The sequence below is a fragment of the Amblyomma americanum genome, chromosome 1, assembly GCF_052857255.1.
Source record: "Amblyomma americanum isolate KBUSLIRL-KWMA chromosome 1, ASM5285725v1, whole genome shotgun sequence".
NCBI classification, from domain to species: Eukaryota; Metazoa; Arthropoda; class Arachnida; order Ixodida; family Ixodidae; genus Amblyomma; species Amblyomma americanum.
Window position 1 is genome coordinate 49,982,723 of NC_135497.1, and position 27,858 is coordinate 50,010,580.

Here is a 27,858-nt window from a genome sequence, read left to right on the forward strand (position 1 = left end):
AACGTGGTGGATACCAACCGCGTGTTATGGACGTTTACTCTTCATTCCAGATGAAGAGTCCCAGCATTAAAAGTGCCCTTCTGCTTATTAAGGGCAATGGCTGGAAGTTCGTTTCCGGCGCTCCACCGAGTAGCGCGGCTGCGGTGTCATCACAATGGTCAGACCTTCCTCGTAAGCGCCGTGTGGCAAGCGAGAATGCGTGTTCTCAGTCCATGACTTTTTTCAATGGCACTGCTGCGCTATCGAGAATGAAATGGCTTCGTTGGCTTGATATTTAATTTCCGGGGTCGTTACTGGCAGTCAAATTTACTTCACCACCAGCCCGCTGCGGCACCATCCCCGCCCCGAGGCTTTAACTGATAACTCATGACACCATTCCAGTTTCGAATCCATACTCGTGCAACGGAAAGGGAGTCATTTGGCCGGGACATACTACGTCGCATTCATTGAGATCAGGTGGTAGGCGCAGGGTGGGCACCTGCAAGCCAGTCAAGCCCTGCTGCGTAGTCGTTGATCCCTACCGAAGTCCAGCTCGCAATCTTATCTGGACCTCAAGAGTGCCAGTCGAGAACAGTAGATCATCTTGCACCGCCACAAGCGTATGCATTCCGACCACGACGGGATTACAGAAACCTCGGTCTGGCACCACATCCTTGGCATTAGAGGCCACAAATGGCATCTGTTTAATTTCTACCATTTGCCGTCATAGTTAGGCATCCTCTGTTCTTTCAACGCCCCATTATCATGCCTTCATGTTTTATAAGCCTGTGCACATACTGTGCGCGCATCGAGTCTGAATTTACCACCTCCAACCTGGCATAAAACCACGCAAAAAGGATGCCCAGCCTTTTCATGCGCTTTCTTTCAAATTATGCGATTGCTTCAGTGACTGTCTTCCATAGAGACAGAAAAATAAAATGAATGAAATGCACCCACATGAGTACATCGGGATCCGCTGACGAGGAATTTTTCACTTAAAGGAAAGTTTTTATTTTCAATTCATGAATTTATGAATGAATTTATGGAGGTAGTTTATAGAGAGTCGGTCCCCACTTACTATACAGCAAAATTTCGGTGTCTAAAGGAAGTTAAAGTGCGGAAGATAGCCGGGGCTTAATATGGCGGTGACATTGAAATTCCTGCAGAAGCGACACTTGAAGAAATCTGTCAGAAATTGCAAAGTCCCATTCGGGCAGATAGGCGAATGACGATGACGAGATTAGACCCAAACAGCACATGTAATTGGCCCAGTATTGGAATCGTATTCGCAAAGGCCACCCCTACGAAGGACCAGAGTGAAACCACCCTTTGGCAATATTGGGCCGATTACCTGTGCTGCTTGGGGAAGAAGCGGCGGGTATCTCCGTAGCACCATTTGGACCACTATTCATGTAAAGCTGGACATTTAAAAAGCAAGCGCTACATGAGTCCCGACATTGCTGAGCCTTTTTGAAAAGTGCATTCACCGCCAGTGCTCCCAAGGGAATATGAAGCTCGTCGCAGATAATCCATAATATTTTGCAAGGCGCAAGCCTTATATGGCTTAACAACAGGGCCCTGCGCTTGTCCTGGAAAAGTGGTGCCAAAACCCTCGTGACCTTGTGACGTCATCAGCAAAGTAAAATGAAATTCCTCCGAAAATGCGGGGAGTTGAACCAAGGAGATTGCGAAGCGAGCACGCAACCAATCGGCCATCGGCCAATTTGCCATTCAGCGAATAAAGCTAAACCTAGCACGTGCGTTGGCTTACGACGTCATGCTAATACGTACGTGTGTCTTTATAAAGGGAGGGGAAAATTTAAATTAAAAATATTGCGTTTGCCTTCAAAGCACACAAGTAGTCTAAAGTTTGGTTTATGGTTTATAGGGGTTTAACGTCACAAAGCGACTCAGGTCATGAGAGACGCCGTAGTGAAGCGCTCGGAAATTTCGACCACCTAGGTTTCTTTAACGTGCACTGACATCGCACAGCACACGGGTCACTATAATTTTGCCTCCATCGAAATTCGACCACAGCGGCCGTGTTCGAATCCGCGTCTTTCGGGCCAGCAGCCGAGCGCCATAACCAAACAGCCAACGCGGCGCCTAAACAAGTAACTAAAGCTATAGGCCATCCTCCGAAACGATCGTTGCAACTATAAGCACTAGAGAATAGGCGCTGGTCAAAGATGTTGCTATGAGATAAAGCATAATGGACTACGGTCTTTCCTTGCGCTGATCATTCCATTTTATTATTTGCGCTCCACTCGTCTCTCCTGCCGGTTGCGAGCTGTACTGTGCTCAGCTCGGCCATTTCAAACACTGGATACTGACAACTTCTTTTTTTTCTGAATGTCTTCCAAGCAAGCATGCCAAACAGCGTCCTGTTCGTAGCTGTCCTGATGTAGCACAGAAATATGAAACCTCGCTCCACAAAAAGCGAGCAGCGAAGAATCCAGGTACCTGACTTGAGGAGCACAGAATCCGAAGAACGCGCAGAAAACAACGATAAGTGCATAATTTTTCACATTGCAGCCTTTTTTTTACACGGCAGTATTAATCAATACGTAGATGTCTTGTTATATCCTTTAAAGCAGTCTTATAGGGGGCGTTCAAAATCAGGCTTTCAGGAAGGAACGTTGAGCGGTACACTAAAGCTGTTGTTGTAGGTAAGTCAGGTATCCACGTAGAGACAATAAGTGAGAGAATAATTTTGGACGATCGCGTAATTGACTAAAATCAGTTGACAAGCATTTTAGGTACTGTATATAGCAAGCACACAAGTTGATATCAAAAGCATAGACGTGCTGGTATTGTATTTTTGCATTCGCTACAATGCTAGCACGCCGAGGTATTTGCCGCCGAACTTCAAGCTTTAAGTAGAAGACTGTGTGAGTTGGTATGTACTCATTCAAAAAATAGCGCAAATAAGACAAGGACGACGGAAGCAAACGAGAGCACGAGCGCTGGTTTATCCGCGTAGCTGCGCATGCAAGGCGGCGGCTGCGATCGGCACAAATCTCTTCGCGGTGTTTTATATCGTCGAAAGCCTTGCATAGTTGCAAAATGTGCTTACATGTTTCGCAGATATATTTGCAAAGATATTTAATTTATTCTAGTGAAAAAGAAAGAGGTCTTTGCAGAGAAATTCTAAATGCGTGTAAGATGCGCAGGCCCTCGACACTATTCCGAATCATTCCACCACAATAATTCTAACACTGTGGCTTCCACTATAGCGCAAAATATGAGGCCGGTTGAAGTCTGGCGCGTGAAGGATACTTTTAAGACCTTCGTCTCGCTTCTGCTTTTCTTTAGTATTCGGTGTCATGCTTTGAACACAACAATATTTGAAGAGGGAAGTGAAATGAAACGCTGATGAAAAAAAGTAGCCGTTTTTCGCCCAGAAAGGAGCAGCGCCCAGCGCGTGTCATGCAGATGCCTTGAGTGGCAAGACATGCTTACCGGCCCCTGCGGCCCTCTGGTCTGCGCGCGGGGAGGCCGCGAGATCCGCCTGGAGCAGCTGCTCCCTTCAGCGAGTCCTCAAGCCCGCCTGCCGGCTCGGCACCGGACTCAGCCGGCGCCTCTCGTCCTGGCCGGGCTCCCCTGCATGGTATATGGAGTGCTGTAGCACGTCATACTAGCACATCTATAGGGTGTCTGCACATGTCTGCAGCGACCACTGCGAAGAGGCAGTTGCCCTCTCTTCGGAAGAGGCTTCATTGCAGTCAACGGCTGCATGAAGACAGAAAGAAAATTATTTTCAGGTCTGTTTCTACACACCACTGTTAAGAAGAGGGGGGGGGGGGGGGGGGCACGTGAGTAACAAATGCTAAGTGAAAGTTAAAAAACATTCTACTTGAATAGGCGGAATCATGCTCACAAACAAAATACGCGTAACAAAGTTTTAGTTGATGTTCTATAGTTCTGTGGGAAACAGTGTTCCACGTATGTTAAATATGAGGGTAAAATAACAATGAACAGGACACAGAATAGCTGCAAGGTATGATCAAACTGCCCCTCGCGGCCATCGCTGTAAACCTGTTGTCGGCGCCATGCAGCTTGAGGATGGAGAGAGGCGGAAAGCGTTTAAAGGACCAGAGCGAAGCGGCGACACGGACGACCACGGCGGTGAGGCCGAGGAGACGAGTGGCCGCCAGGATGAGCCTAGGAAATGGATCTTGGTGGCAATATATTGTAGACGACAGATGCGACCTGTTCACAATGTAATACCCCTGCCACACGGGCACTTTCGATCCTCATTGAGCTCGATCTGCATCGAGATTTTCGAGTACGCTCGAAACATCCGGTGCTACATGGGCATTTTCAATGCTCATTGAGAAGTTTCTCTCATGTGTGTTAGGTGGCGCCAAATGTTCCGCCGACAGCCATAACATGGCTATGTCCGGCAACACTGTGCAGTCGGGGGCAGCGGCAGCCAAATCCGTAGCCAAATCGGTACATTGCGTATCTGCGCCAGGTTTTTGTCGCGCACCTCTGCTGCTGTGCGATGCAACCCGAGGGCCCGCAACGCCTCCGCGATTTCTGCATAGTCTGCGGCGTTTCTCTTCTGGCACCGCAAATTATTTAGGCGGTCCTGCCAGCAGTCGATGAGAGCGGCTGTCTCGCGCTCGCTCCACAGTTTCCGCGCCGACGAGCAGGAGGACGCCATCTTTGTTAACACTGACGGCGAAGCTTGGAGCGTGGTGTAGAGATTGTTTTCAAATGTTTGCATATAAGCAGGCATAGTACCTGAAAAATGTGCTGTTACATTTTAATCAATTACAACAACAACAATTGTGGTTTGGTTTTGTTCATTTGTGTTTATTTTTATAGCTTCATGAGAGCGAGAGTGTTCTCGATTGTGCTTGGAACCTCAAGCACTCTTGAGGAATCGGCATCGAGTCAAGCAGGATCGAGCTCGATTGCGCTTGAAAGTGGCCGTGTGACAACCGTCGATCTGCATTGAGTTCGATGAGCATTGACTCAATGAGGATCGAAAGTGCCCGTGTGACAGGGGTATTAAACTCCGTTGTCTAGGTGCAGGAGACGATACAGGCGGCATTAAAAAAGGGCACGCGGCGGCGATGTCGGGATTACATCTCGGCGAGCTTCTTCCGCACAGCTCACATGTACGCCGGCCACAACACTTCTTCGCATGACGGCGTTGTCTTCTGGAGAATGGGAACGCCAGACCGAAAGCTCAGACGATGGCTGCCTTGCGGTCAATGGAAACTGTTAAACGCTTGCCACTTTCGCCGCTGGCCCTTAGATCACCGGGATATCGATACCTTGAAAACTGCAAGCGCACCGCCACGGTGCTTTATTTCTGCGACCATGGCACCATTCGGAACCCTTACAAATCGCCTTAGTCCGCGTGAAAAGGGCCAGTAAAGTTTGTCGGTGGTTCGCTGTATCCCGTTTCAGGAGAATTGCACTTCATAACAACGAGATGTTCAATAAATGGCCTTCTAAAGGACCTTCCCATGGAAATGGCTATTCATTCATTCAGTGCACTGCGTCATTTTTCAACGTTTGGTGACAGTGGAGGAGGCTCTAATGTGCCACGAAGACCCTCAGTCTAAAATGTAGTCCATGCAGTGGAAGTACGAGGCTTCCTCTACTCCTAAAACGCCTAGGGCTGAACAGTCTGCTGGATAACTCATGACAACTTTCAGGGGCAATACTGAATTTATGCTTTTAGAATCCATACCACAGACGACTATTGTAACACGAAGGGCCCTTACAGTCGCTGCTTTGGAAGAGGCCATCAAAGAGATGAGGCCATGAAAGCTCTGAGCGGGCGAGCTGCTTCTTGATGACGACGCGCCACTGTAAAAGCAAAAGCTCGCTGCCAAGGAGCAATGGGGATGAGAGCAGCTAAATCACCGACCCTGCAGTCAAGGTCTTTTATTATTGGCTTCCTGGAACCACTGGCGGGGCCAACTATGTTCAAACGATGAAGATGTCAAGCACACAATGACGGCGATGTTTGAAGACTAGCCAAAAGCCTTTCTTTTAAGTGGGATAAATAAAAGAGTGCGAAGTGCACTGAATTGTCGGGGGCTAAGTTGAAAATAAATAATGCTTGTTTTTATAAGTAGGTTCATCCTTGCTCCTTCGAAGAAAACACTGAACGCTCCCTTCTGTCGCGAACAAGGAACTACCGCGCAGCGCCGGCAGTCCTCTTGCTTCCCTTGCCGAGAGGCCAAATGACTCCCTCCGTCAGGCTGACACGGTGAACTGTGCCGCACCAAACCGTGAACGAAAACTGAAATTGCCAAATCTTTTGTTCTGTAAGCTTGCTACAAGTTATTTAGCATTCTTGAAATAAACAGTTAGCAAATCAGCAGCTTAATCAAGGATATAGTTTGTCAATAACATTTACCCTGGTGTTCCAAACGTCCTTAGATGTTTGCGCTAATGACCGTCATGAAACGAGGAAGTGTAAAATGTTTATATAAATAGAAATTTCTCTGTGACTCCTGCCGTTTTGTGGTTAATGTATCTATTTGCGAATTTTTCTTCTGTTTCTCAATTATGTGTTTGGCCGTTTTTTTGCAGTGAAACGAAACGAGGCCTGAGTTCACGGTGCTTTTTTGTAGGATCGTGTGGAAGGAAGTATCCGGACGCCCAAAAACCTTCCATTATCGCTTGACACAACGTGCATGTTTAAGTATCGTACTTTAATCGTTCAGTAAAACTTTTTTTGGCATTTAGTTCGCACTCGACTCTTTTCAAATACTGCTCGATCATCCTGCGAAATGCCCTCGATGTTCCGCGTACCAGATAAAAGCATGATCGAGTGATTTTGTTATAACTGCAGTACACCACCCGGCAAACACGCGAAATCGGCGCATGCGCGTTGTCAATTTTTTTAATAGGTGGCTTTCACGCTCATGGTGCCATTTACATCACACCGTCTTGACAGCTGACACCGTGCCTGTCACATTGTGCACCAGACGTAAGCTGCTCAAGCGTATAACGTGGGTCCACAAAGCAGCAATCGTGAGTAGCTAGTCATCTGGCAGTATGAGTAACACGGCCTTGTTGAATTAAATCCAGGTGGATGAAGCTGCAGGTAAGCACTCACGTCCCGTGCTCTGTGGCCTGTTTGTTTATTTTATTATTTTTTTCAACTGGGGCAAGGAGTAGGGGCAGGGCGTTCGCCACTGATATCCGCGTGATAAAAACGAAAAACAAAACAAAATGAAAAGACACATCAGGTGGCATTCAGAGTCGAGAGGGCAAGTGGGGAACAAATTACTCTTCTGCAACTAATGAAAGCATGCTCTAAACATCCGCGAGTGCTGCGAAGTTGGCGGATAAGGAACATAACTCAGCGGGTTTCATGCAGGCGGCGTGGCGCCAAAGGCAGTGGCAGTCCTTGCTTACCTCGCTGCTCCGGCCCTTCTTCCTTGGCGAGCACGATTTCCTCGCGAGCCATCAGGGTTGCTGCTGCTGGACGCCTCCTCCTCGGATTCTCCGTTGCCCCTGTCACATGATCAGTAACTCTGTGATCGTTGCTGTATGACATCGACAGGCGCAATGAATGGGTGCATAACGTACAACGACTTGTGTCTAACGAGATTTCTTAGCTTTGCATTTATGATCACGAACACTGCGTAAAAGCAGCCTCCGAAAACATATCGGTATTTTGCAGCAGCTTTTTTAGCGATTCATAACTACATTGTACCTGTCACTAACGCAATACCCACAGTCTGTGACCTTAGTTTAAAACAGTAAAAGTAGTGTGAAGCATTGTCGGGGGGATCTGATATCGAATGACGGATTGACGATTCGCAGTGATCCACAAGGATAAATCAGGAATATGTTGTGAAAAAATACGGCCCAGGACATTCCTAATTAAAAGTCAAAAGCACCACTCTTTGAGTATTGCGCGATATTCAAATGATTCAAGTCTACACAAGCTGTAGGTAAGGCATGTCGAGCGTTTTTGCCCTAGCAATTAAATATAGAGACGTAAACGAGAATTAAAGTTCAGGCTATTTTTCACAGCACCGGAGGAGTGCCGAGATGATCGATGTCACTTCACGGACGGTAAAATTTCAAATTCCACTGCCGTAAACCACACCCTTCTGTGCGTCATTTCATGGATGCTGCCAAGCAATGCCTGGCGGGCTTTGTCTTCGTTGCCGTTGGTTTTCCTCCTTGAACGCAAGCGTTTATATTGCTGGAAATGTACCTGTTCCGTTCATGACGTCATCATACACACTCCACTTGGCGCTTTGCTCTGCGTAGAAGCTTGAAGGCCTCCGCGATTTCAATCGGCGATTACGTCACCATTTCAAATGCTAGCCCTAAAAGACTTCGCATACTTCACTTGCATGTAAAGTATGCGAAGTAAAGTAAAGCATCTTAAAGGCTCTTAAACTCGTCTAATTCTAGAACCTCTGCAATTGCGCTTCGGGATTTTCTCGGACATTTTGAATTTGCAGTAACATCACAGTCCTCTGAGTATCCACTCTTCACAATATCAAACCGGTTTTCATAAAAATGATCGAATATAGCTTGGAGCTGCGAAAACCGAAAACCTAGACTCAGTCCGCGGCAAGGTACGGATCGTGTGATGCTGCGATGGCATCACAAGTTTCACTAGAGTAACACTCTGTACACGCGTTGAATGACTGAAGTAGTGAATGCAAACGGTGAGTCCTTTCATAAAATTCCTGAGACGACCTAGTACAAGCCTCAAAATTTTGTTAGTCAAGAGAGAAGTGATCATGAAAGTGCAGAGAATATTTGTGGCATCGAAAATGCTGTGTTGCCCGTAAATACCATCAGATCTCAGGCCACGGGAAAGGCAAGCTTTGACATAGATTCGCGCCGGAATAAAACGACGCATGTCTGAAAAACTTGGTAGCAGTTATGAAGAACGAGAGGAAAACCTACGACATATATTTCATAAAATATGATAACCTTGAAAACCTTCCAGAGCTCCAGAGCAAGAGAGGAACGCTAGCATTGCCCGAAGAAACAACTTCACTGACATGTAACGAGGTTTCCAAGCGTGTCCAGAGAAAGTCTTGATTTCTGCTGTGTCGCTGTCTGTGCCGCAGTCTTGCCCGCTTCTGTTCTTCGAGCTAGGCAGCATACAACGTCTCTCTGTCTGTTTTCTAGGCTTGGACAGCCTATGTCAACAGCCGCTTGGTTAAAAATTAAGCAGCGTGCTCTGATTCCATTGACGCTTTTTATGCTTTATGTGCCGCCACGTTTTGCCGCTCCTCCTTCATGTAATGGGCAGTGCGCTAAGCGTTCTTCGCTGCTTTTGGAATCTGACGTACCTTATAGGACTCGCCCGCTCCTCATCAGCCTTCGTGGTGAGTTTGGCTGCTTTCGCCCCCTTCCGTTTTCGTGTGCGGCTGCATAAAGCTCACATTTTCGAAGCAGTCGGATGTTTCTGTCGGTTCAGACAACTGGCTCCACTGCATAGCCACGGCAGCGCTAAATCCAAGCCTTTCAGCGGACGACAAATTAGGAAGAGGCCATTTACAAGATATGCTTCAGAGGCTACCATCTAGGACCCACCTCCTGAGAAGCTGTGGCGTTGACCTTGCGGTCTATGGCATCGGGAAACGAAAATTCTTCCTTGCCTCTGCTTCGAATCCCGCTTGAACTGAAGTTGTCTTCCTGCTCTCTACCATTCTGGCCAAAAAGTCCGGAATTTTTTGTAGCCAAGATCGGCTCTATGCAAGCACTGCTCACGGCTGATAACCGCCGCAATTTGCGGGGATAGGAGCTAAAATAATCTCGTGCTTAAGACTCTCCGCTTGAAGTCGACATAATCGTATTCAAAACATCCACGAACAAACGTTTACAGCAAGAGCTGTATTTGCGACTTCCCCCGGTGCCGACGCGTCCGTTCGCTCACACCGATCACGTGACCATCCTCCGCACCTGCCTTAGGCTACCTACGTCGTTTTCATGTGGGGTGGGCTCTCACTCGTCATCACGCGACTACCATCTGCACGCATCGAGATCCTCACGCTTCCGCAAACTGTCGTCATCTGGTTGCACGCGCGCTCGTAAGAAGCCGCCAAAATTTTTGAAGTGGCTCTCGGACGCTGCACGTATCCGGGAGCCGAGGGCCAGCACACGGGCGGCGAGTTCAGCACTGGGAAAACGCGGTAGATGCTGCCTGAAAACATCCTCAAGTCTAAGCCTACTTTGCGACGCGGGTAGCATGGCCAGACCGGGGATGGGACGAGGATGATCGGAGACAGGGTAACGAGGACTGCAACGAAAACTTTATACAGATATTTACACTATGTACACGTGCAGCAACTGAGAGTGCTTCTCAGTGAAATAGTCTCAATGTGAGGAAGCTACTTGATGTGAGGGACACCTCTCCAGGAGCGCAAGCTCCTCGGCCGTACTGTGCGCCGAGTTTTATAAGGTTTTTCTTTCCTGAAATCTCTAGATGGAGGCCGGGTTTGCTGAGGAAAGCGTGCCCAAGTTCACTGTGGCAGATCATGCACTCTCTCCCCAGGGGACACGCCCCTGTCACGTGTTGAGCTTGAGAGGAGGGTGCCCTCCACGTCGGGCAGACCCAGGAATTTCCAGGAGTGGCCTTACCATGGTTTGCAGGTGGTCGCAGGTGTTTCTTATGAGTGCATGGGCCCGGCTGTCAGCTTCCCTTTGGGAGACGAATGCCGATGTTAAAACATTATGATTGGACCCTGCTGATCCCTGGTTCTTCTCGACACGGTCAATTATGCTGACAGAGCTGCGTCAGCGGCTTTCAAGAAAGGCCAGCTGGCGCCGTTGTCGAGGATGAGACAGGCATTGACCCCGTAGCGCTTCCTGGTACTCATTGGCAGCCGGTGGGGGACCCCGCTGCAGGTGCGATCGAGGGAACCCTTTCCTTTTTTCCCCCGACAAAGACATCCGGTATGCGGCCGTCGCGAGGTTGTCCGCTTTGTTTACGATTCTCAGTTGTCTCTTGCTCCGGCCCTCGTGGCCAGAAGCACGATCATAACACCACACATTCCAAAGAAAAAAAAAACCTTTGCGCCATGCTGTGTAGCTCGAGGGACGAGCGTTCTCGCACTGCCGAAGACACGGATAGTGTGCGCCTGCGTAGGCGTCAATCGGGAAAGGCGCGGCAGCAGTCTTCAAGCGCAAAAAATCTGAGGAAACATCACTTCTAGCTTGTGCGGCTGCCCCATGGAAAATTACTGTGGGAATGCTAAGTTCTGAAGTCCACTCTAGGACAAAGGCGTCTCAATTCCACCTCCAACACGCGTTTGGCTCGTGATAGCCTTAGTTCTTTATGCACCATGAAACAAAACACAGCAAAAACGTCACCTCCAACTACACCTGTCTTGGGTCAGGTGCGGTCACCTTACCCTAGCAAGTTTTCTTAGCTCATCATTTCACCTTTCTTAAGGGTCATTCGACATCAAAAATAATCTTCAAAGAATAAAATCATTCATGTCAATCCTTCTCATTAAATTGGTGTAGAAATCTTGATTCAGAAGTCTTTTGTAAAACGCTGTTCAATTTATTTTACAAAATTTCACTTTGCCAGGGTAGAAGGAGATCATGCAATGGAGGCAGTAGTAGTAGTCCTGGTTGTGAGGCCCGTGGGGCTAGTAGTCGGGATCGCAGAAGTTAATTGGGGCTCACCGTTCTACAAAAGATATAACGATGCGTAAACGGCACTGCCATGACAAGAGGAGTTGTATGCGGAAGCCACGTATGCGAAAGTCACCTATGAATGTCACGGTGACATGCCAGTCACCGTAGTCCAGAGAAATGGTTCATTGCGGGCATGTCGATGAGAGTGGGGTTGAAGCGCTCTGTGAAGCCGTTCGTTTCGGGGTGATAGGCAGCGGTAGCTTATGTTTTGTCGAGCAGGAACGGAGAATGTCGTCGACAACTTTGGGTAGAAAACAGCAGCCGTGTTCGGTAAGAAGTCCGCGGGGGGCACCATGACGGCGGATGAGGTCGTACAGGAGGAAGCTGGCAAAACCAATAGCAGTACTGATGGTTAGTGCCCGCGTGATTGTGTAGCCGCTAGCATAGCCCGTAATAATTACAACCCATTTGTTGCCGAAGAGAGGCTCAGAAAATGGGCCCAAAAGGTCTATGCCGATACGATAGAAAGTTTCGAGGAGCATGTCAATAGGTTTGAGCATGCCCGCTGAGAGAACGACAAGGCGTTCCCGGCGCTGGCACTGGTCCCAGCTACCAACAAATGGGCATACAGAAAGGTAAAGGAGAGGCCAAAAGAAGCGACGACGCTCACGGGCGAAAGTACGCGTTGCAACCAGATGACCAGCAGTGCGAAGACTATGGAGCTCTTTGAGGACATCAGTGCGAAGGTTTTTGGGCACAACGAGAAGGAGGTCGGAGCTGTCGGGCTAAGGCTTCTGTGGCATCAAGTGTCATTATTCAGCACAAACCGAGGAGCAAAATTAGAAGAGAAGGAGGAAGAGGAGGAGGAGGCGGTCGCAAATAGAGAACATCTCGGAATACTGTCGCTGCTCTTCGCCGAAGCGAACAACAGCAGAGAGCGAGAACAGACCAGCGCCGCAGTCACTGCCAGAACGGTGAAAAAGTTTAACGAGGTATTGAGAGAGTCAGTCGGCATCTATGTGTCGCTGTGACCGTAACCTTCTCGGCGTAAAGCCTAACGACCTAGCCGGCCTGTAGGATCCTTCAGGGCAGATGGCCAGAAGAGCGCATGATGGTACGTAACAACCGTTAAACGGTGGCTGTACAAATACGGGCGAAATTTTCGAAAGGCTCAGTTGGTTTTCCCCTTGGGTCTTATAAAGACAAACACGTTGATGATGATGGCCGTAAAATGCTTGACGCCTTGCAGAATAGATACTGCTCAATCACGAAGCACGAGGCCTCTTCCGGAATGTTTAACTCTTTATTAACATTAATAACAGCAGAAAGAAAGATACAAGCAAGGAAAAACTTATAATACATTTGACTGACTTGTAGTGTGAGCAGACGAAACCACCCCTCGGTCCCACCAAAAAAGCTTGCTTTAAAGGGGCTCTAGAACACCTTCCTAGGAGAGCACATCGACTAGTTTAAAAGAAAGACAGCAGCGGGCTGCACCCCAAGCATGGCACCGAAGGCCACATCTCCCGGAGAGACAGGGAGGGACTGAACATAACGGCCGAACGAAAGGTCCCCTCTTCGGCTGGCGGCGGCCGCCCGAGCGAAACCGGGAAAAGCGTCGCCGCGAGCACTCTCGAAGGCATGACGTGTACGCAGCCGCTGTGACTTAGAGACGGATTACATCGCCCGCGTGAATACCCCTTTTACTGGTCGCTATCTACCCACGTCCAGGGGTCGAAGCCGAGGTTGACCCTTCCCGTGTTTGGGGAAACTTCCGCTCGCCGGCTCGCCTGTCCCGTCCCCCAGAGACACCAAGGCGGCAAGCAAGCATTAAACGAAAAGGAATCCCCTGGCCCACACTATAAGCACTCTCGTTGTGTGATTGAGCAATTGCCATCTGATGTAGAAAGGAGGCGGGTGGCGTAGACGATGGCATGGCCAGATCCAGACTGCCGCTGAGAAACCACAGCGCCGATTCCGTGGCCGCTAGCGTGAGTGCAGACTTCAGAGGGGCGGCCACACACAACTGGGGCAAGTTTGTCAAGGTGGTGAGCTTCGAGATCAGCGCGGCAAGGGCGCTTGCTTGGACCGGTCCTCTGGAGAAAATCATTTCCTTTTTGAGCAGATCACCGAGGAGCGGGTGATGTCGGCAAAACCTGGCACGAATCGACGGAAGTATGAGCAGAACCCCAGGGCGCTCCGCACGGCTTTGAAGGAATGCGGCACCGGGAAGTCTTTCTCGGTTCGGATCGGACTGCATAAGGGTGAAAACCCGTAGCGTCGACGACGTGGCCCAAGACTGTGATCGGGCGACGCGCAAAATGACCTTTATAGAAGCTTAACTGCAGGCCTGCATTACGGAAAAATGAAAGAATCTTGGAATGGTCATCGAGGGGAGAGGAAAAGCTGGGAGAGAATACAATGAAATCGTCAGGATAGCAGAAGCACATGAACCACTTGCATCTGTGCAGCAGGGCGTCCATCATAGCCTCCGCACAGTGGTCAGAAAGCGCTGCGGAGCAGCACCGCTTTCAGTGCCGCCGTGGCAGGTATGATGATGCTGGGTAGGCGAAAGTGCTCCACGCACTACCTGCTCCACCCAAGTCCTCGCTTCGTTTTGTTAACGACCGCCGTCCGTACTCTTGTGTTGCATCACGCGCTGTGCTTTACAGTGCGACGAATACCCTTTTTCTGGTTTCATGCCCACTAAAGGCTATAGCAAAATGTTCTTCACGCCGCTCAGAAGGGCTCAGTTCAGTTGCGTTTTATTTTGTTGCGGAAATTCACTCTTTGGTATCAGTGGAACGTACGACTCCAATGAGTGGTGCATACCATGGTTGCTATGGGATGATTATGCTGTATGAAGCAAGTCAGATACCATTGATGTCTTGAAGGCTTTTTGGCTGCATAGACTCGGCTAACTATTGCAACTGACATGCGTTTCAGTTGCGCTTTTTTGTATACGTTCGCGAGGTGCTTAGGGTAGATGCTTGTTGACTAATTTGGCACAAATTCGCAGCCATCGTTCTGAATACAAAATGAGGCAAAATAAACCTACTACAGATAATTTGCACTAGAGCGAGTGATCCGCATGGCGCGCAACACAGGCGAACACAAAAGTTTATTGGACATGGAGATCTTAAAAAAAGCGTGATCGTTTGGCACTCGATCTAAGCATGCAGCTCAAGTGCAGACTTCATGCAGCCACATACTGGAGAGTGTTCTTTGCACTTTCCTGCGCGACCTGCACAGCGCACCCCTCAAGGCCTGGCCGCGCCTCCAGCAGGGGAGAAAATCCAGCTATTTCGCGATTTCGACGTTCAGAAAACTTCTGCTGGCATCAGTACGTGCTATTGGCAGCAAAGCTTACTGGGTGCCTGTTCTTGGATAAAAAACAAGTTGCAGCGCTGCCTCTCAACCCAGTCGCTTGGTAATAATACCAATAGAAGTACACATCCCGTCATACATTCGTGCGTTTTTGGCGATATGCTTGCGTGACAATGCTGAAATCATCCCCCATTCCTCGAATTCCGATAACTCCCGATTCAGACAGTACGTACGGGTGCCCACAAAAGTTTTCCGAATGCCAAAATCGCGAAAAAGCTGAATTTTTTTGCTACATAGAGGCGCAACCAGACATTCAGAAGTGTATTGTTCACGTCGCGTGAAAAAGTACGGAGCAAATCCATCAATTCATCATTGCATGCTCATACTGGTCAGAAATTAAGCCTTCTTGTAAATTTTTTGTTCCGAAAACTTTTGTGGACACCTGTACGTGTTTCAGATAACCACAAATGTCAAAGAAACTAAAGCGCGGCGAGATGCCGCACAAACGAGAAAAGTGCAGTTAGACGCCCGCAAATAGAAAGCAGCTCTAGCGCTATCAAAATTCTAAATGCACGTCGCAGGAAATGTAACGTGTACGTAATTTGAGTATGTAGCTTTAAATGCATGGCACTACGGCTGATGTTGAACGCGACATAGGTTGTCGACTTGCTGCCCGGACTGCTACAATCCACTTCTCGGTCGTGCAGCCTACACGAACGCTTGGACATTTTGATGCCAAGCTTCCTGTCCAGCTGTGATAATTCTGGATGAAGCATAACCGGCAGTTGTGTAATTTCCTTCCTGAAATTTCTCAGATCATTTTGTCTAGTACTCGCCATCGTAGCATTGCCGTGAAAGCATCTGAAGGCATTATGCAGCACTTGGCGCTTCCCCTCTGGATTCGTGAAAGTTGCAATGGTGGCGCAGGGTTTGTGACGAAACTTGCCGGCGCGTTGATTTGGTCAAAAGGCGTAACTATCAGCTGACACGACCCATCAGGTGCCACAAACGCTGTCTTCTCAAGGGTTTGGTTATCAATTGCTATCTGCCAACAGCTGGAGCGAAGATCTATGGAGGAGAAGGACTTCGCACCGTAGAGGCAATCGAAGGCGTCGTCGATTCGCTGGTGGGGGTACACACCCTTTTAAAGCGAGAGCTTTACTACGCCAGCCAGCAAGCCATTTCGGCATGTCGTATGCCGTACATCGGCTGCGGCTTTGCCTAGCAACGCCGCAGCCGCACTCCAACAGATGGCGCCGGCGTCGACGCCGCTGCCGTCGCCGCTCGCTCCACCAGATGTGCTCCGCTGGGGTAGAGGGAGAGGAGGTGTCGCCTCGCGGGGGTATATATATATATATATATATATATATATATATATATATATATATATATATATATATATATATATATATATATATATATATATATATATAGATTCAAATTCTATACCCCGTTTGGATGGCCATTTGACAAATACATGAAGGAAGCCAACAGTCACCGAAACCAAGGTGCAATGGGGAATGTTTTTTTTTTTTTTTTTAAATTTATAGTGCGGATTAGTGGGAGAAAAATACTTCAATTAAGCTTTGATTTTTAAATGAAACTACTTATAAAGCAGCAGAAAAAACAACCATGCCGCCGGTGGGATCCGAACCCACGACCTCCGAATATCGCGTCCGGTGCTCTTACCAACTGAGCTACGGCGACGGCTGTCCAATCTGCTGCTCCCATGGGTATTTATGTTTATTGTGTGTAAGCGAACCTTTGAGAGTGTTTCCCAGCGCCACTCTCATCCATAGCGGCGGACGTAGCACGTCCTGAAATACCGCGAGTGTGACGTGGAACGTCATCTAACGGCGAGGGCAGCCACTGTGCGAGAGCACTCTTATGCTACCTATGGCATCAAGACTGCCAGAACCGAGACCCTCGTTAAGCTATTAGCAGACAAGTTAAGGGAAAAAAAAACAGAAAACATTCCCCATTGCACCTTGGTTTCGGTGACTGTTGGCTTGCTTCATGTATATATATATATATATATATATATATATATATATATATATATATATATATATATATATATATATATATATATATATATATATATATATATATATATGCGCGCTTCTCCTGAGTGTAGGGTAGTCGTTATGGAGAGCGCGAAAGACTCTCAACAACAATAGAACGAAGCGAGGAAGAGGCAACGCCCTAAAGAGACTCCAGAAGAACGCGCCGCACGAGTCGAGAAGCGTCGTAATGAAGATTCGTCTAGAAGTCGTGCCCCTTCCCAGAGTTACTCTTCAACTGCGGAAGACACCGGTTTGAGTTCTCGAGAGCGTCGGAATGAGACGCTGCGTAGACGACGTGCCGAGAAAACGAATATTTCGCAATTCAACTAGGATTAACCAGAGCTAAGCCAACGCCAATTTTTCGGTGATATTATTCAGGTGGCAATAATAAACACAAAAACTCCATGAGTCATTAATTCTTTTTCTTCACAAGGACGACTGGCGGGGCATGGAGACTGTGGGAGGGTTCGATAATGTTCTTAGCAAGCATTTTTGTAACCTCGGCGTTTATGACCTGTCGCTCTGCGTGCGAGACTCGGTAAGGTCGACGACGGATAGGAGACGCATTCGCGGTGTCCATGCAGTGCTTCACAGAGAGGGCGAGCTTGGCCCCGCGGGATGTTAATGAGATCAAAAATATCTGAAGAGATTCTAAAATGTACCGAAGTTGGCCAATTTTGGCAGGACGGAGATCGGAGGCCATCACGGTCGTAAAGGCGTCCGTCGAAGGATAGCGTGCCTGATGATAGGCTGCGTGATCGCGAACAAGGGCGGTGTCTGACGCAGCGACTTGGCACAGAGCGAAGGAAGCCTATCGTGGCAACGAAAATTCCGGACGCGAAACTTGAGGAGAGAAGCCGGAGTTTAAAAAAAGCAGAGAGTGCGTTTGCCTTGACGGTGGCAATGACATATATAGGTAGCATGGTACTGGTGAGCATTAAGGCAGGGTGCCACCTGTTATAGGTACTAACGCGTTCGTAGAGGCTGAGCCAGTCTTCCTCAGCGGCGCCACCAGTGCTCGCTGAGAGTAGCTGCGTCCGTCCTTAGGCCAGCCACTTTTGGTTTTATCGCTGGGATAGGCGCAATGTCGCTGAGCATCTTTAAAATGTAAGCACTGATTTGTCTCCTACTAACGGCAAACTACAAATTTCTGAGCAATAAAGCGCCTACCAGCGACAGATAAAAAGCTGCTTATGAATTATTCGAAGAAAATGGGTGATAAGTATAATATCTGACTTGTTCCTCTCCCCAAACAAGGTGAAATAGTAACAGCCAGTTTTCACTCAAAAATTTGCAAGATTTGTTCCAATTTTACCGGCTAACGTCAGATAAAATTTCATTAAAAAAACTGGAAAATGTGTTCGCAATGAAAATAAAGTTGTTCATTAAAAACTAATGACGGTACTTTATTCATACTGATAATATTATTAAACAGTCAACTCCTAAAGTTCTGTATGCAGACGTAGAGTTTTAATTAGGTAGTTACACGACGGAACAAAAGTCTTAAAGAGCGTAAATATTTTTCGCGCCCTGAAGACACCGCGCGAAACGGTTTGAGCACATCTTTTCAACATACCACGAATGGCAGCGCGCCAGTGAGAGTACACATGGCGCGCCAAATTCGGGCTGCCGGATTCGCAACCAATGCGCCCCAGTGGTTGAAGTCCTACTGCACCGTATGAGGTCGCACAAGGTCGACCCTCCATTAAAGGGACGCTAAGGTCACCTCCGTCAATTTTTTTTCTTGTCTAGCAAAAAATCCGATAATTCGTGGCTTTGCCGGGCAGCGAAAGATGCATGTATTGCGAAAAGGCTTGGATTTGAAGTTGAAAAGATTTGCCCGCTGCTCTGATTCAAACCCGAAAAATGACGTAAACTGACGTAAACATGGATTCCATAACTTCTGGCGGCGAGCAGTGCGACCTAGCAGAGGCTGAAACGAAAATTACCGCCGGCCGGACGTTGAAAGCACGTATCAGCCGTCGCTGCTGTCGCTTCGTGCACGTTTGAGCCAGCGCTGCAAAAGTTCCCGTCTCGATCCTCTGACAAAGGATCGAGGATTTTTTTTAGGGCCAAGGTGGCCGGATTAGCTGGATAACAAATATGTCCTAGCGCCGATGACTCTCCAATGTAGGCAGCAAGAAAAGCTACCGGTGTGACAGCTGTCATCGCCTAGCTACCGTCATGACCTACGAGTTCAGACTGGTACGTACGGAATTATATAAATTCTGTAATAATAGTCCCCTTATCACTTGTTATGCCGCCCAGCGTCTTGGTACGTTGACGGTGCGTTTGCTAAATTGGAGGCTTGCGCAACGTTACCCAGCCACAGGTGTTTTCTTCGTTGTAGGTGCATACCATGACAAGAACTTCTTCTGAGGAGCACTGGGCACTTGCAGCTCCGCACTTAAAAACTGCGGCACGTCAACAATGAAACAAGGCGGGCACGCAAAGCGCACAGCCACGAAGCACCAAAACATACCGAAACCCAGCTGGCAGCTGGTGGCGGCGAAAAGTATAGGTTTCTTTCGGCTTCCAACATTCAGGTTGCCTTTTTTCCGTACTCCTAGTTCGATATAAGTGCACTAGCTGTTTCAGCACAAAACTTACTTGATTACTGAAACGTGTAACCAGAGTCCTGGTAACCCTCATGCACGTTTGTCAGCCTCAGATATGCTTGCTATTTTTCGCGTATTTCCTCTTCTAGTTTGTACGCGCTTTACTGGGCTCTGGCTACAATGCCTGTTTTTTGGTTCTTGCTCTGTTTATACCTCATAAGAGCTTTGTTTTCAGTAAAGGCGGTCTTTTGTGGTTTGGAGATGGTATTCTGTCGATACAAGACAGCGTCAATTCCTCCTCAGTTTCATTTTAAAGGCTTTCCCGCCACAGCGTGACAGGAAAGTTCCTAAATAACCTATATTTTAAGAAAAATTGGCATTTCAGTTTTTTTTGCAGATCGCCTATATATTTCCAATTGAATCCTATTCCGTAAATCCAGCTGTTTTAATGTTGCTAATTATCGTCAACAGGTGATTTCCGAAAATGCGGCGTGCGATAGACCTGCGTTCGTCTGAAGTGACTGCCGGCAACGTTGTTTTATGGAAATTCCTATCACTTGCACCAGCTATTTTACTTGTTTAATACATTGGTACCCGTTAGTTCAGATTCACTGAATATCATGCGCAGGAAGAGGGGAGATAAGGCAAAGGTAAATGTGCATCTTGAGGCCGAAGGAAGTGCGCTTACTTTTCGGCTGTCGGCTGCCCGGTTGGTATAAAAGCTGTTGACATCGGCAGCGCCGCGAAACACTTTGCAATAATTTGATGGACGCTGATATCTGGTACATTGAAAAAAAGATCAAGAAAGCAATAGGTTAACCTCCTCCTCATTCACAAACTTTAAAAAATCAGCGAAAATGCGAGCACTTTCTGGAGAGCAATGGCTGCTGGCAGTCCACGCAGATTCGCTTAAAATATCGCACTCCGACAAAATTTTCCACCTCTGCACGTTCAACGAGCTGACGGAAATCATGCCACAATGTCATCATATGTGAGCAGAAATATGCCAGCAATATGGTTGTCTCTGGTAAAAGCCAACTGACTATACGAGGCACAGATGCAAGACGAGGAAACAGTTGCGATGTTGTTAGCCCGGGCTAGCGTTCCGTCAGACGATGCGTTCTTCAACGTCTTGGCAGCGTTTATTTCTCTCTGTGGTTTTAAGAAAAGTCACCGTGAGTCTTGAGTCCCGCGTAGGGATCGGTCAGTCTTCTAAATTTTCGAATATCGAAAAAAAATCCTACTATTCGATTCACTAAAAGGATCAAATAGTGCATTTTTAATTGTTTAGCAACCAAACCGAATGTGTTGTGATGTTAATGAATACTCTTTGAATAGTTGCTACAAGGGTCAATGCAGCATGACGTAGCTATTCGACGACTGTTTCAAAAACAGGGCCCACTCCGGCGCCGCGCTGCATGGTGTCGCGATCGATGTGCGCGGGATCAAGTGTTCAGCGCCATGACGCGATTCGTTCGATTCGCGCCATTCATAATGCAAATACATGGTCCACAGGATTGGGAGGCATAGTAGGGTTCAGGCAGTTTCAGCGTGCAATGCTTTATTGTCCGATCTCGGAGGTCACGGCTGATACGTAGCTGTCTCCCTCTCTCATGTGCTAAAATAGGGTGCTAGCTTATTTTCTGGCAACATCAGTAGTAAAACGTTCTTTTCTTATACACATAAAATGACGGTCATAGAGTTAATATACTCGTTTCATGTTACGTACCCTTCAGTGCAACTCTACTCGTATTCGATTCAGCGGGAAAGAAATATTATCTTTGTTCTATACGGTTTTGAAAAGTACTATTCACACACTTGTGTAGTTCTGTGGAATCGCTGAAGAGTGTAGAGAAAACAGTAACCCGCCGGCGTTACCGGTTTCGTGATTAAGCTCCTTTGGTCTGTTGTTAGTGGCTATTTATTAATCAAATAACAATGGAAGGAAAAGATATTGCTAGCCGCGGCATCTGCCATCGAAACCTGAAGCACCTGAGCTGCAACTAGCAAGAATGAAAGGACAGGGAGAGGACAGAGAAAGGGAAAGAAGGGGGAGCGATAGTGAGAAAGGATAGGGCTGCTTTTATCTGCCGAAATTCTTTGTCCATTTGCCGGCGCTCGGGCTCGTCGCATCTTGAATGCGTTTAATCGCAAGCACCGGTTCCCAAACTATTCCCGCTAGAAAAGGGGTCACCTGAAAGGATTCAGCGGTTTCTTATGTTCGGATGTTCTACTGCTGAGCACATGTTCAGTGGCCTGATTTCGGCCACAGACGCCTACGATGCAGCCGAAACGCTAACATACCCGTGTACTGATATCGGTAGACACGAAAAAGACCAAACTTTCTGAATACGAAGCGCCTCATATCCCAGGTAAAATTCAGGATCGTTCGAATTTATTAATGCTGTAATAAAAATTAGCGCCTCATTTTCTCTAACATCAGCGTAGGCTCGAGTATAGCGATGTCAGTTATCAAGCATAATGAGGGTACGTTTGTTTTCGTTGGGAGTCGTAGACATTTCGGCTTACGCTCTCTTGAAAGACTTGATAACCCAAAGTGTGACTATAAACTTGCGATTTAAAAAGGCAGAAGACTAGGCATAAAAACTGCTCTCGTTTATATTTTGGTTTTCCTCAAGCTAACTGCATGCTACTTATTTTAGGGCAGCAAAATATCCATGGGCCAAGTCATTCTCAATTGTTCTCTTAATCTGCCCTTGAAGTTAGTTGAGTGTGTGATAAGAAGAGTGCTGAAGCTTGAAGCACAAAGTTCATTAAATACGCAAACCTGAAGAAGCTGAACAGCAGCTAAACAGTAACGTTAAAAAGAAAAAAAAATCACTTTTAAGGGAGCTGGATTTTGTCACTTTCAGGGCAGGAACCACATCCACTCCCCTATCTCGGCGTGGAACACTGCACCAAGATATGACGCACGGGGTTCGCAAAGCGTGTTTTCATTAAAGCCGCACGGCTGATGTGCTGGATGTTAATGATATCCGATAACTTCCAGTCAAACTGGCACCTATACATCACTGGCAACTGCGCAGAATGGGAAACAGCGCGTGAAAAGCGGAGCACGAGAACACTATGGCGCGACAAAATTTTTTGGCTACTTGCCTTTTGTCGCACGCTGGAATTCACAGGCGGCTGCTGCAGCCCGCTTTCTTTGGAGGCCACTGTCAATCTTGCTGCATAGAGAGTACACATACGTGAGAGAATATAGACGGTGAAAAAATACTGTGCTGGTCTTGACGTATCGGCCGGGGAGCGGCCGAAACTCGCCGCACACTCGGCGAGTGTGGATTGCAGTACATAGGCCAAATTGCTTCCGATTCAGATTGAGTAACTGCCCTTCAGTCCCTCCCCGACTTCTCTCTTTCTAAACACCTCAGAGAAAAGGCCATGAGTTCGATAAACTTAAAGTGACAATATTACAGAACGGCTTCAGAAACACTTGTGAGCGCGAGCGACGAGAATTAATACTGTGCAAGTGGGCATAAAGGAAAGCAACGGCGCCCTCTCCAATTTTCAGATGTCAGAGACCTACGAAAATTGCAACCAATAGCCAAAGCAACCCTTGACTGCGTCGTCTGAGGTCATACCCTTTTTGCATGCCGCAACTCATCTTCAGCTTCACAAGCGGGGTTCACAAGGCTCCGACAGAGTCGCAGCGCAGAGTCGCCGTCATGTATACGGCTCGCTTCGCTACGCTGCCGTAGGGTGCATTCCAATACCTCCCAGTAGACGGCTACTTAGACGTCTAGCCGGAAAGCCGCCATCTTGAGACGCGTTCCATTTCTCACGAAGCCGTCCAATATGACTGCTTCGCCGAAGTCAACATCGATGCAGGTCACGGTGTAAGACACCGTGACGCAGGCTAAATTCCTGTCTAAAGATGACGGAGCTTATGTACATACTACGCGAAAAAGCGCGACATGCACTCTGCGGGCGTCGGACTGTAGCCGGAGTATTGATAAGCACCGTCCTACAAATGTGAGTCATTCCGTTATGTGAATTGGTACGCAAAATAGAGGCTAATTAGGCGGTCTTCGTGGACGTGCGATTCCTAGTAGTGCTTTTATGTGAATCGCGCAGCAAAAGAATGGTGCGGTTGAGAAATTTGCTACAGCGGCGGACGCTGTATGTATGTTTACATGGCCTCTTTATAACCTGACGATGACGGCTCTTAACGCCTCCTATATAGATCGATCTCTAATTCGCTGTCGTTGGGTTCCTGGTCGGGCGTCACGACTGTTGGCGTAACGGCATACAAATGTGTTTTCCTGTTACTGTATTAGCTGTATCAACTCTTTGGTGCACATTCTTTCTTATCTCTGCAGCATCAGAACAAACACACCGAACGGTGCTGGCATGTTGCGAAATGATTTTAGTCTGTGCAGGATTAAAGCTGGTTGCTGTATTAAGGTTTCTCGCCGTCGCCGAGTACCACGTACAGCAGACAGCAGGTTTAATAACACGCACGTGTTTTTCTGTTGCAGTGTATAGTAGTAGTATCAGATTTCGCGCATAATAAATTTGTGTTTACAGTCATCCGTATTTTTTATGTTTACAGGACCGTCTGGACGAGCACAATCGAGGAGCATGTACAGTTTAGCATCAATAATAAAGGAATAACGGCATATGTCTTCATTGTCGTCTTCAGACAGCGGCCCCGTCTGCTACAAGTGTACTGACCGATAGGCGCAGCCATCATTCCGATTTACGCGCAAAATTATTGCAACAAAAATGTACAAACTGCTAAAAACACGCTTTTAATGATCCTTATTGATAAGTTTAAGGAAAATTGTTCTATAACTGTTCATAAGCTTTAGTTACATTCTATGCCGCGAGGCGGCGTGAGCAGTTGGCAAATTCCAATATATGGACACGTAGACGGCTTTCTAGACGTCTCACGACGTCTTTTCGGACGTCTAGAGAATTGGAACGCGCCCATAGAGGAGTCGCAGCGGAGCGACTGCGCCAGCAGGGGGTGGATCGAATCCAGACTGCGCCTTCCAGAAACGCATGTAAACAAGAAAGCAAGTCGCAGCGAAGCCAGGGGAAATTGGGGCATTGTCGGAGTGGTGGGCAAAAGTAGAAGCGCTTGTAAGCATAGCGGCTTTTCTGAAAACTCAGACGCCGGGAGTGGAGTGGAAAACCCGCAGCTGCCTAAGGGCCGTTGTACGATCGTTTCGGAGCGCCTTCCGCCTCGTCCGCTTCGCGAGCGGGCCTGGCGGATCCGCCTCGTTCGGCGAACGGATGGAAAGTTGGTCAACTTCAACTTTCTGGCGGACGAGCGCATCCGGCCGGGGACCGGATTGAAGCTATTGGCTGCTTTTCCCGTGACGTCAGTGACATCTCGAGCCCCTCCGCCTCGGTTCTGCCCTGCCGGGGCAAGATGGCCATCCGTCGACTGAACTGGGGAGCGCGGCCTGGGCAGTGGCAGCGATGTCGCGAAGCATATTATATTGTACACATCTTGATATTACCAGTGTTCAGAGCGACTGCAAACTTCGCCGCGTTCAGCAGTGGCGAGCGATAGTTCCACTAGTTGAATTCTGTAATCATCTACGCTGACGGAGTTGACAGAGCGCCGCTTCAAACCGATGCAAGGCCTGTGCAGTGGCGGTGTCACGAAGTGTTTATTTCGAGCTGTTTGTGGTTGTTGTAAGCGTTTGTAATTCCTGCGAGGATCATCACGGACAGCGGCGAGTCACGGTGAATTTCTTGTGCGTGCATGAGCTGCATAGCACAATGACAAGTGTCCGCGTACTGAACGTGATTGCGATCGGAGCGAGTGCTTTTACGTCAAGGCAGAGAAATGTGTGCCTGCGAAAGCTCACGACGGACGCTGTGCTTTCCGAATGCTGAAATGATCGTGGCGTTGCGCAGCTAGTCGCATTCGTTGCAATGGTTGCAGCGATCGCTACCACACTACGTTATTTCTGCTGCGTATCCATTACCATTTTGATCGCGATTCGTGCGGGCGCTGTGCTCGAGTACTGCCGTGTGTGCGACGTGACACGATCTTTGCTGCACGGCCGCCGGACTGTTTTCCGCGGCGACAAAAGCAACGCTGCCATCCTTTTGCGTCTTGGCGCTCCATTCAATACATTTTGTGATTATGGGTGCTCGGGTTACGAGTGGCCGGCGGCACTGTGTGACTTGTGTGAAAACATTGGTGTGCAGTGCAGATGTATCTTCGGGGGCGTCATTTCTTTTTATTTCCTGCCGGCTGTGCAGATATTTGTGTGCAATAAATATTTGCGCGATGAATGGGTGACTGAACACTTCCTCTAGCCATTTCGGTTTAGGTTGTGACATGGTATTACGCGATTACGAACAAGAATCGTTGCCGCATTTAAATCACGGCTAGTTCACAGTGTAGAATCTCTCATATGTGTTAACTCATGAGTCTACTTTTTAATGAGCATTCTACTCTGTTATGCAAAAAAAAAATAACTGGCAGCAACTTGTGGGGTAAAAATTGTCCACAGAACAAGTTGTACATAACAAGTCTTGAAAAAAAATATATATATAATAAGAAAATATTTCCCCATTGCTTTTTTTACCTTTTTGCTTTGACAAATTCTTGGCAATGTGAAGTTGAAGTGGGATCTTGGTTTCCACTGTAATCGGAAAAATTCGGTGACCTTGAAGCGCCTCATGAACCGTGACACTGTTTGTTGTTGATTTTACTCACGGTCCCTTTCGATCAGGAGATCAGCGGTACGAAAGTGGATGTGTGCACAATGCTATTGTTGCAGAGCAGCTCGTGAACTCTGCTTTGCTGGTGTTAAGTGGTTATTCACCAGCACTCCCTGGGACAGCCGCACCAGTTTGTTTAACAACACAGTTTAAGCCTTGAGAAGGTGATGTCAGAATGCACATGCACCTTGCTACCTTCATTTGCCTGTGACTGCATGCTACGGACATGATTACTTGTCTGCTGAGTGACGGCGATGGCGAGCACAATCAGCTGTGTATCGACAGTGTAGAACGCTTCCAAGATTTTCTTAATCCTCCTTACATTTTACACTAACAAAAGTTTATTTGCTGACATATAGACGCATATTTGCACCTTCCCTAGTGATCGGCTAGGTTGTCTGGCCCACTTATCCTTTCACATTTGTGTGGTCACGACAGTACCATTCCTGCACAGATTCAAAGCTACAATAACAAAGCTTATTTCAGTTCTTTGAAATGTGCTAAGCATTGTTACATGGTGGTTGGTTCTGCAATACCGATGTTGCCCTGTTTCTGAGAGTCCTGTAGTATCAATGGAACCACTGACCTGCCAAGGCAAAGACCACATTTAATTTGAACCCATTCCTTTACTTGAATGAAATAGCTGTTGCTGCTTGCATTAGCAGATTCCCTGCTTTGCACCGGTGCCTAGTTCTGTTCTTGCCCGCTGCGCATGCCTGAATCAGCAGTGTTGCATTTTTCTTTTCTTCTGCGGTGTACTCAGTATAAAGAGTGCTAACCTAGAATTGCGGGCTGCGGGTAGGCATACGTGAGGTTATAATATAAGTTAGCGATTCTGTTGTTTTAATTTTAAGCAGGTTATTTCATTTTGTGCAATGAGGAATCCAAGCCAGGATGTGATTCGCCGAGCCCTGACAGTGATTTTTACACTAGAAAGAGAAGCTCTTTGGCAACCAGAAAGTGTGAGGGCTGGTTAGAAGTCAGTGTGCCTGGCAGTCCACGGGTTAGCATAACAGTCTGTGCAGACAGTGGGGCAAGCATTGTGATGGCAATTCCAGTGTGCAAGATAGGTATATGATTCAGGCAGCGTTCGATTTATCTGCTCAAATCCAAAGTTATAAGTCTTTCCCCTCTGCACATTAATGGGACAAGAACATATGCAACAATGGGCCGTACGCATTTTCACTCTGTCCACTATGATCAGCAAGTTTCTATGTTAGCAAAGCGTAAGTGCACTGAAAAAAGTTTTTTCCCCAGAAACACTGCTAATAGTATGAGTCCATATTAACGAGGACTGCACTAATGAGGAATGGCTGTATATGTGAAAATAAGGTTAATTTTTTTTAGTTCTGATGATTACACAAGCAATTAATCTGTGTTATTTTGAATATGAGACTAAAGAAGCACATTTATCTTGCAACTTATGAAGATAATTAGAAGGATGTGTTGTATGGCACAGCAGTTTGTTGGTTGAAGAATAGCGATTGGTTTTACCTGACACCACTTAAAACAGCAGACTGCAAAATGAGCCCTGTAGAGCTGGTAAAGGTATGTTAGGAACAAAAGGTATGTTAGGAACAAAGTCAACGGAAAACAGCACCACTGCACATAGCAGCAATTCT

The 27,858-nt window shown here is 47.5% G+C and overlaps 1 protein-coding gene across 1 annotated transcript in view; it reads right to left on the minus strand.

The window, feature by feature from the left end:
• Positions 1-27,858, minus strand: part of LOC144093429 (uncharacterized) — an 88,915-nt gene that overhangs the window by 25,000 nt on the left and 36,057 nt on the right. Inside the window, exons 4-6 of the mRNA XM_077626841.1 lie at positions 22,642-22,716; positions 7,372-7,470; positions 3,442-3,582 (exon numbers count right to left, since the gene is read on the minus strand). Coding sequence (XP_077482967.1) covers positions 3,442-3,582; positions 7,372-7,470; positions 22,642-22,716 — 315 coding nt within the window. The remainder of the gene's footprint in view (positions 1-3,441; positions 3,583-7,371; positions 7,471-22,641; positions 22,717-27,858) is intronic.